Below are 9,242 nucleotides of genomic sequence, written 5' to 3'. Positions count from 1 at the left end.
CCAACTGGGTGTAGCCAAGAGCACAGTGAGTTTGCCCACCGGTCTCTTGCCTTGTGCTTTCAGCCATCAGAGAGTTGAAAACTACTGATGCTTGCTTTATTGGCAATTCGCAAATGATGAACTAGAGGTGTGCCTTTTTTATCTTGTTGTTGTTTTTACAGCAATACAAATATTTTGCTTATGCACAAATGCTCTCGATGGCGAAATAGGTTAGGTTTTAAAGTACCTTACTGCTTGTGAAAGAACCCAGACAAACACTCTGTTTTGAGGACGGTGGTGGAGCCTGGCTTACGTACTAAGAAAGTGACATGGGCTAAAATAGAACTAAACAGGGATAACCTGGGCCTTGCTATAACCTGGGATTTCTTCCCCCCAAAAGTTTGAATTCCATTTGGTAACTGGTGTGAGTCATTAGAATCATAGAATCACAGAATAGCTAAGGTTGGAAAAGACCCACAGGATCATCCAGTCCAACCATTCACCCTTCACCAATGGTTCCCGCTAAACCATGTCCCTCAACACAACATCCAAACGCTCTTTGAACACCACCAGGTTCGGTGTCTCCACCACCTCTCTGGGCAGCCCATTCCAGTGCCTGACCACCCTTTCAGAGAAGTAGTATTTCCTAACATCCAGCCTGAACCTTCCCTGGCGCAGCTTGAAGCCATTCCCTCTCGTCCTATCACTGTCACCCGAGAGAAGAGGCCGACCCCAGCTCACTACAACCTCCCTTCAGGTAGTTATAGAGAGCAATGAGGTCTCCCCTGAGCCTCCTCTTCTCCATACTGAACAATCCCAGCTCCTTCAGCCGCTCCTCATAAGGCCTGTGCTCCAGAGCCCTCACCAGCTTTGTTGCCCTCCTCTGGACACGCTCCAGGGCCTCAATGTCTTTCTTACAGTGAGGGGCCCAAAACTGGACACCGTACTCAAGGTGCAGCCTCACCAGTGCTGAGTACAGAGGGAGAATTACTTCTCTGTTCCTGCTGGCCACACTATTTCTTATACAAGCCAGGATGCCATTGGCCTTCTTGGCCACCTGGGCACACTGCTGGCTCATGTTCAGTCTAGGTCAATCAACACCCCCAGGTCCATTTCTTCTACACAGTCTTCCAGCCACTCTGCCCCAAGCCTGTAGCGTTGCCTGGGGTTATTGCAGCCAAAGTGCAGGACCCGGCATTTGGTCTTGTTGAATCCCATCCCATTGGCTTCAGCCCATCTATCGAAACTATCCAGATCCCTCTGTAAGGCCTCGCTACCCTCAGCAGATCAACACTTCCAGCCAGCTTGGTGTCACCTGCAAACTTACTGAGGGTGCACTCAATACCCTCATCAGGTCCCAGCACCGACCCCTGGGGAACACCACTCGTGACCGGTCGCCAGCTGGATTTAACTCCATTCACCACCACTCTCTGGGCCCGGCCCTCCAGTCACTTCCTTACCCAGCCAAGAGTGTATCTGTCCAAGCCACGGACTGCCAGCTTCTGCAGGAGAATACTGTGGGAGACAGTGTCAAAGGCTTTGCTGAAGTCTAGGTAGACCACCTCAACAGCCCTTCCCTCATCCACCAGACGGGTCACTAGATCATAGAAGGAGATCAGGTTGGTCAAGCAGGACATGCCCTTTGTGAACCCATGCTGGCTAGGCCTGATCCCCTGGTTGTCCTGCACATGTCGTGTGATCTTCCTCAAGACAGTCTGCTCCATAATCTTCCCCAGCACCGAGGTCAGGCTAACAGGCCTATAGTTCCCCGGATCCTCTCTGCAGCCCTTCTTGTAGATGGGAGTCACATTGGCAAGCCTCCAGTCTTCTGGGACCTCACCCGTCAACAAGGAGCGCTGATAGATGATGGAAAGCGGCTCGGCTATCTCCTCCGCCAGTTCCCTCAGCACTCTCGGGTGAATCTCATCCGGTCCCATGGACTTGTGGCAGTCCAGTTGGAGCAGCAGGTCTCTGACTGTTTCCTCCTGAATTGTGGGGGGTTCAGTCTGCTCCCCAGCCAAGGCTGCCAGGTCAGAGAGTGGAGAAACCTGAGGATAACCGGTCTGTCTTTTCAAGACAGATGTAAAGAAGGCATTCAGAATGTCTGCCTTTTCCTTATCCTCAGTGGTCACATTCCTAGCCTCATTCAGTAGAGAATGGAGATTCTCCCTGGTCCTCCTCTTACTGTTGATATACTTGTAAAAGAGTTTCTTGTCCCCTTTTACCCCAGCAGCCAGGTTGAGTTCAAGCTGGGCTTTTGCCTTTCTGGTTTTCTCCCTGCACATCTTAACAACTTCTTTGTATTCTTTCCGGGTTGTCCGTCCCTTCTTCCACAGGAGGTAGATTCTCTTTTTTCTCCTGGAGCCTCAAGAATAGTTCCCTATTCATCCACGCCGGTCTTCTTCTGCACCGGCTCATTTTGCCGCTCAGGGGGACAGCCTGCTCCTGTGCCTTTAAGACTTCCTTCTTAAAGAGCAACCACCCACCTTGTACCCCTTTACTCTCCAAGACTGAACCCCAGGGGACTCTCCCTACTAGTCTCCTGAACAGTTCAAAGTCTGCCCTCCAGAAGTCCAAGGTAGCAGTTTTGCTGTTCCCACTCCTGCCTCCACCAAGAATCGAGAACTCTACCATGTCGTAGTCACTCTGCCCAAGACAGCCCCCAACCTCTACGTCTCCCACCAGACCTTCTCTGTTTGTGAACAGCAGGTAACTTGAAATGAAATGTTGAAATGTTGTTAGAAAGAAAGGCTTCAGGAAGTGGTGGCGCATTCTCCCGTGGGCAGCGGTGAGGACAAAGGAGTGACAAGCAAGTATACATAAAGGTACATTTTATTAACGACTTACTCCTATCGCTAGCATCCAACAGTAAATGCCCAGTAAACAGGGAAATGGAATCAAAGGGAAACCGGCAGATGGTCGCTCTCTCTTCCCCTCCCCTTCCGTTCCAGGAAAGGAAACCAGGCCTTCCAGGCTTTGCTGTTTCACTCCACGATGAGAGGGGTTGTGTAGAGGGAATGCCGGATTCCAAACGTGGATGCAGGCGCCTGGGGCTTGATCAGCGTCACCTGGAAGGGCGAAAAGGAAAGGCAGGTCAGCGAGGGCCCTTCTCTCCTCTGCTGCCCTCGCTCCCTGCTGTCCCGCACCCCTTCCGATCCCAGACAGTCCCTGGTGCCTCTCCGGGCAGGGCTGAACGCCAGCGCAAAGCCGGTGCAGCTCCCTGCTGGAGCAGAGCTGGCTCGGGGAGGTGGGCTTACGGGCACCTCCTGTCTCGGAGAGGGCCGCGTGTGCAGCTGGGAGCTCGCAGCTAACTCTCTCTCCTATGCTGGGGGCATGCTGCTTGGAGCCCTTCTGAGCTGCGTCCCCCAGAAGAGCTTGGGAAGGACCAGCGCGTCCCATTGAAGGGAAAAGGAGCAGAGGGAGGAAAAGCTGCGTGCTGTGCTGTCCCTCCCTCCCTCCCTCTGCTCGCAGGTGGCACGAGGGCAGGGGGGCAGGCCTGCTGTCCTGCACTTGGTCCCTGCGGCCAGGAGCTCTTGGGCTGGAGGAAGCCTCAGGGGAAGGGGGAGAGGCGTGAAGGCCGCGCTTGTGAAACAGAGGGGAAGAGCTGAGCAGCTGCCTTACCCGGCCTACGCTGTAGTCTGCCGGCCCGGGCTTCGCTGCTTTGCCCTCTCCAGCTTTTGGTCGGGCTGCCATCGTGTACGCGGGCGCCCTGGTCTTGTAGGCATCCACAGGCACTTTGGGGAGCGCCGCAGGACCCGGAGTCTGCAAGAGAGTCACGACCATACAGGGCTGGGGTCACATTCAAGGCTCTCTCTTTCCCCGGCAGTCTGCGTTAAGCAAAGTTGCAGCAGGCTTGGAAGCCCCTGTGGCACAGGGGGAGCAGCCCAGGTTCGGATGCTAACGCGGAAAAGAGGAGCGGCAGAGCTCACCTTGGCAAGGTCTTCGTCAAACCGACCTCGCTGGCTCCTTCCCCTCACAGAGTAGCAGGGGCTGGCCGATGTGTAGACTGTGTTGGGCCCCATCAGCCTGGGCAGCGTGTAGGTGCCAGGACCTGCAGGAGGAGCAGCAGAGAGCGTGTGCGCGAGGGGCTGGAGGAGACGGAAGCAGCAGAGAGGGGCAGCCTGCCCAGCCTGCTGGTGGGAGCAGGAGGGAGGTCTCGCCCCTCTGCCAGTTCCTCCCTCTACTCTGGCACTGGGCCAGCGCCAGCAGCTCCGAGCCTGAGCAGCCGCAGCCGCTGCGGGCCCAGAGGTGTTGGTCGTGCAAGAAAGCTTGCGGCCCCAGCGCCGCGTCCTGCCGCGCAGGCTGTGCAGTAGGCCCGCTGCTGGTGCTGAGCAGCAGCCCGTCCCTGCGGGATGCTCAGGCTGAAGGGTCTGCCTTTGCCAGGGTCAGCGTACCTGGAGGGTGGTCTGTCCGGAGGGGCTCCCGCCGGAAGGCCATGGACTGCACCGGTGGGCACTTGAAGACGTGCCTGTTGGCTGCCTCGGTGCGGTAGTCACCTGGGGCGGAAGAGAAGAGGAAGAAAGCCGTGAAGCGCCGGTCTTCTTCTTCTGCAACCGCACAGGCACTGTCCCGAGGAAAGGGTCTTCTCAAGAGCTGCAGAATTGCCGCTGGGGGACACAGGCAGCACGCGGGGACGCTCTTCTGTGCCCCGCCGCTATGCCCTGCCTTGCTGTCCCTCCCGTCAGCCCCCTGCCGCTTGTTCTTTTTGGACACGGGGTCCTTGTGCCCTCGGCCCGTGGCCCTGGGCAGCTGTCCTTCTCCGAGGGCGTTTATCGCTGCTCAGCAGCGATATGGAGACCTACAGCTGCATCAGGGCGCGAGCTGGCCCCGGGCAAACGCGCCGCCCGCTCGTCTTGTCTGGGTGAAGTGCTGCACAAGTGGTACTCACTTGGTCCGGGAGTGACGGTGGTCTTCGTCGCGGGTCGTCCCCGGAGCTGGGCGCCCGGAGCCACGTACTTCCCGTTCCTGGTGATGGCGGGCTCCACAAAGTAGCAGGGACCTGGCCCGCAGCTCCCTGCCGCAGGCGGTTTGGTCCCTCTAAACGTGTAGGCGGGGGCACGGGCTTTGGTGGGGCTGTGGCCCACATAACCTAGGAGGAAAAGCAGAAGAGAGCACACCCCTGTGCAGCTGCACGTCTCAAGCTCCGTTGGAACAGGCGCAGTTAGGCGCCGGGCCCTGGCCCCGACATTCCCTTCCCGCGTGACTTCTTCCTCCAAGAGCCCTGGAGGCGAGCTGTGCCGGGCCTCGGAGCGCACAAGAGTCAGTCCCTGAGTGCAAACGGCTGCGCGAGTGCCTTGCAAAGTCACCGCAAAAAGACAGCGGAGTTTTGGCCAGCACGCTGCCTGTACCCGCACCACGCGTGCAGGCACTCCACAGCGAGAGCCCCCTAAGGGTCAATTGTTCTGCAAGACCCCGTAACGCCTCTCTACAGCTGCAAAGCTGAGTCTGCGCTGGCCAGAAGCGGGCCCCTTTTTCCCCGGGCCACAAGGAGCAGCGCCAGCGGCACCGGCCTTCCTCGGCCAGGCCTGGCTCGCGGCTGCGCCAGGGAGCCAGGAGGCTCTGACAGAACGGGGAAAGGCTCGGGAGCTGCTCTGCCCCGCCATGTCCCCGGTGCGCCTCACGCCCTGGGGATGGTGGCTGTACCTGTTGTCCCCGGGATGGAGTACTGGGGCCCGGGGCTGGGGAACTGGGCCGAGATGAGGCCGCGTGGGCGATGAGGTCTCCAGGTCCCCACCCAGGCTCCGTCCATGCTGGCAGGCATGTGCCTCCAAACCTAAAGGCAAGAACAGAGGAGTTACTGACGGGCTGCCCCAACAGAGGCCGCAGGTGAGCTTTGCTTCCCGCCCCCCGCGTCTCCTCTGCTCAGCCGCAAGCTGTCCGCCACGTGGCTTGCAGCTCCTGAGCCGGAAGGGCCGGCAGCAGTTTCTCCCGCTCACTGCCAGTCCTGCCAGTCTCGTGCTGCATGCCCCTCGCGCACACCGGAGCTCAGCCCGCACCCTGCAGCTGGGCTCTGCAGCCTGACGTGTGCAGGAGCTCTCCCTCACCTCTCTGAGCCTTGGAGGACGAGCGCGATGAGGCTGAGCTAGTCTGCTGCTGGGGCTGCTCTCAGGCACAGGGCACGGCGAGCGGCTGCGGGCAGCACAGCTCACAAATGAGGCGCCTGGAGCCAGCGGCCAGCTGTCCTTGGGGAGGGCCCGGCGTCGTCATGGCAATGCATTGTGACAGCACACGGGCTCCGGGTGATGTCATCTGTGCTGTGACATCTCCTGGCTGGCCTGGAGCCACGCCCGCCACGCCTTTTCGGCCTCGCACCCCAACCAGTACAAAGCCGTAGCGCACGCTGCCGACACCTGCAGATGGACTGAGCTCTCACTTCTAGCCACGTGCCGCCCGGGGCTCCTGAGGCTCGGTCAGCGTCACCTGCAAGGGAGAGATTACGTTACTTCGAACCTACTGGAACATTTCTGAGAATGACACTCTGTTCTTTGAAGCTCTGTGTGTATATATACATATAAAAATAAATATACGAGAGCCCGAAAAGCACAGCTGGGACACCCGTCTGGTGTTCGTATACAACGCGGCACAGTTTGAGCCTCAGAAGTTACTTCAAAGTCCCGAGGGTGCTAATGCTTTCATTCCCTCCACTGCCTTCTTCCCAGGGAATCTGTCAATGGGCAGAGAGATGTTTTCACGGGTTCCCTCCTCCCACCCTTCTCCTTTTCTCCCCCTCAAAGTTTCTGGAACGTTCAAACCAACAGAATCCCGTTGTTCACATTGTCCGTGAAATTAAGCAGGCCTGGCAAGCCAGGCAAGGAGCAGCGCGAGCACGCAAGCCCTGCGGGGGACACCACAGGATCTCCTCCTGCTAAGTCTTAACGCAGCAGCTGCGTGCGTAACCCGCGCTATCGCAGCAGCGCTCCTCTCCTGCGGATACACAAAGCCTTCGGCTCGTCTCCTACACGAACACACAAGGCAAGAGGGAAAGGTTCCCATTTGTGCTGGATACCTACCGTCACCGCCTCCTCCACGACTTTCTGGCTTCCCCCTTTAGCTACAAAGAAGATATTTCCTTTGGAAGCGTCACTCCGGCACGTCGCCGGGACAGCTCCCGCAACACACGCAGGTGCGCCGTAACGCCGCCGCAGCAGCGGGCAGCGCACAGCAGGCGTTCCGGCGGCGAGCGAGCGGCCCCGGGCAGAGGGGGCGGCGCACCCGCCCGCGCCCACCCGCGTCCTGCTCGCGCGAGCCCCGCGCGCCGCGTCCCACCGCTCCTCAGCGACGGCCTCCGAGCGCCGCTTCAGGGGAAGCCCGCCCCGCCCGCGCCCGCGCCCGCGCCCGCGCCCCCCGCCGGTACCGAAGAACTCCAGCCAGTTCATCTCGCGGAGCGCCGCGGGCAGCCGGAGGAGCTCCACGTCGTACAGGTTCTCCATCTCCTTGACCAGGCGCTCCCCGTTCGTCCGCAGCTGCTCGACCCGGCTCCTCACTGCGGGGACGGACGCGGCGTCGGACGCGGCCCGGGCCCGACCTCTGCGCTCGGGCCCGGGCCTCGGCGCGCCCGCCCGCGGCCTACCCTCCCGGTCGAAGTCCTTCAGGAAGGCGCTCAGCTTCCTGCCGCGCGCGCCCGCGGCCGCCTTCCTGCGGGCAGGAGCCATGAGGGCCGAGGAACGGCGCGAGCGCACCGAGCCCCGCTCCTGCTCCCGCACGGCGCCACAGCACCGCCCGCGCCGCGTTCAACCGCCGCCCGACGCGCGCCTGCTGTCCAATCAGAGCTCCGCGAGCGGCGGCGCAGCCAATCGGCACCCGGCGCGGTGTGATGACGCACGGCGCGGCGACCGCCCCCGGGCCGCTGTGCTGCGCCTGGCCGAGGAGCGAGCGGCGGAGCCGGGCCTGAGCGAGCTGCTGCGGCGCGGGCCGCGCTGCCCGTCGTTGGCCGACGCGCTGGAGGGCCTGCGGGACGCGGAGCCTTACTACCGGCACCTGCACCGTCCCGTGGCGGGGCGGGGCGGGGCGGGGCGGGGCTCCCCGGCCAGGGCTGCGGCTGCGGCTGCGGCTGCGTGCAAGGAGGAGTTTTGGGAGGCCACTCAAAGATGTCAAATCGGGGATTCCAAACACTGTGCGCTGTGCTTCTGAGCGCTGCGTTGGCTTCCATCGCCCCGGTACGCTGAAGGAATAAGCGTGGCTTACAGTGGTAGTTCCGGAGGTCCGCGTACCCAGTCTTGGTACTGGCCGAGCTCCAGTCTGAACGGAAGCCCTTCAGAGCAACGTGGCATTAGGACTCATGGCATCATAGAATGGCCTGGGTTGAAAAGGCCCACCACGATCACCTAGTTCCAACCCCCTGCTATGTGCAGGGTCGCCAACCGCCAGCCCAGGCTGCCCAGAGCCACATCCAGCCGCATCCCCTGAATGCCTCCAGGGACGGGGCATCCACAACCTCCTTGGGCACCCTGCTCCAGTGCGTCACCACCCTCGGGGTGAAAAACTTCTTCCTCCTAATATCTAACCCAAACCTCCCCTGCCTCAGTTGAAAACCATTCCCCCTTGTCCTATCGCTACCCACCCTCGTAAGCAGCCGTTCCCCGTCCTGTTTATACGCTCCCTTCAGGTACTGGAAGGCCACAGTGAGGTCCCCCCGGAGCCTTCTCTCCTGCGAGCTCAACAGGCCCAGTTCCCTCAACCTTTCTTCATAGGAGAGGTGCTCCAGCCCTCTGCTCATCCTAGTGGTCCTGCTCTGGACCCGTTCCACGATCGCTTCTTGTGCTGGGGGCCCCAGGCCTGGGCGCAGTACTGCGGATGGGGCCTCGCAAGAGCCGAGTAGAGGGGGACAATCACCTCCCTCTCCCTGCTGGCCACCCCTTTCTTAGTGCAGCCCAGAGCACCGTTGGCCTTCCGGGCTGCAGGCGCGCACTGCTGGCTCACGTCCAGCTTCTCGTCCACCAGGACCCCCGGGTCCTTCTCCGCAGGGCTGCTCTCAAGGAGCTCTTCCCCCACTCTGAAGCGGGCATTCTTTTCTTATGGCGCTGACGCATGGGGGATCGCTCCGCCCAACTGCGCGCAAAAGAGCTTCAGCTGATGCGTGTCTCTTGTGTCGTGCATGTCAAGGTTTTCCCAGACGGCACGCACGTACTCAGTACTTTCCCTGACATCACTAACGTAGGGTTCTGCGTCCTTGCACGTGCTCGGTCTTTCTGTGGTGGCGGTCCTAATCGGTGCCTCCGACCTTCGATGGTCTTCCACGATCGCTCTCCTCCGCATTGGTGAGC

The 9,242-nt window shown here is 60.5% G+C and overlaps 1 protein-coding gene and 1 long non-coding RNA gene across 6 annotated transcripts; one reads left to right on the top strand and one right to left on the bottom strand.

Annotated features, from left to right (window-relative positions):
- Nucleotides 1–2,793: 2,793 nt before the first annotated feature.
- On the bottom strand, nt 2,794–7,700 carry LOC121107252 (outer dense fiber protein 3-like). Of its 5 annotated transcripts, none has more exons than XM_046902530.1 (10): nt 7,550–7,700; nt 7,334–7,462; nt 6,990–7,030; nt 6,024–6,903; nt 5,623–5,752; nt 4,868–5,068; nt 4,374–4,475; nt 3,909–4,030; nt 3,601–3,741; nt 2,794–3,047 (listed from the first exon to the last, which is right to left on the bottom strand). In XM_046902530.1, exons 5-10 carry the CDS (start codon nt 5,738–5,740, stop codon nt 2,964–2,966), a joined length of 768 nt encoding a protein of 255 aa, XP_046758486.1. In that variant the 5' UTR covers nt 5,741–5,752; nt 6,024–6,903; nt 6,990–7,030; nt 7,334–7,462; nt 7,550–7,700; the 3' UTR covers nt 2,794–2,963. The 5 variants fall into 5 exon arrangements, with proteins under 5 accessions (XP_046758486.1, XP_046758484.1, XP_046758485.1 ...); XM_046902528.1 differs by having other exon boundaries at nt 6,024–6,399; XM_046902529.1 differs by lacking the exons at nt 6,990–7,030; nt 7,550–7,700 and having other exon boundaries at nt 6,024–6,399; nt 7,334–7,463.
- LOC121107253 lies at nt 2,951–6,522 on the top strand. Its single transcript, XR_005840976.2, has 2 exons — nt 2,951–3,072; nt 3,806–6,522. It is a non-coding gene; the product is annotated as an uncharacterized LOC121107253 (long non-coding RNA).
- Nucleotides 7,701–9,242: the final 1,542 nt, after the last annotated feature.

Source organism: Gallus gallus, chromosome 19 (assembly GCF_016699485.2).
Source record: "Gallus gallus isolate bGalGal1 chromosome 19, bGalGal1.mat.broiler.GRCg7b, whole genome shotgun sequence".
Lineage (NCBI taxonomy): Eukaryota > Metazoa > Chordata > Aves > Galliformes > Phasianidae > Gallus > Gallus gallus.
This window is presented reverse-complemented; position numbering and strand designations above follow the sequence as displayed.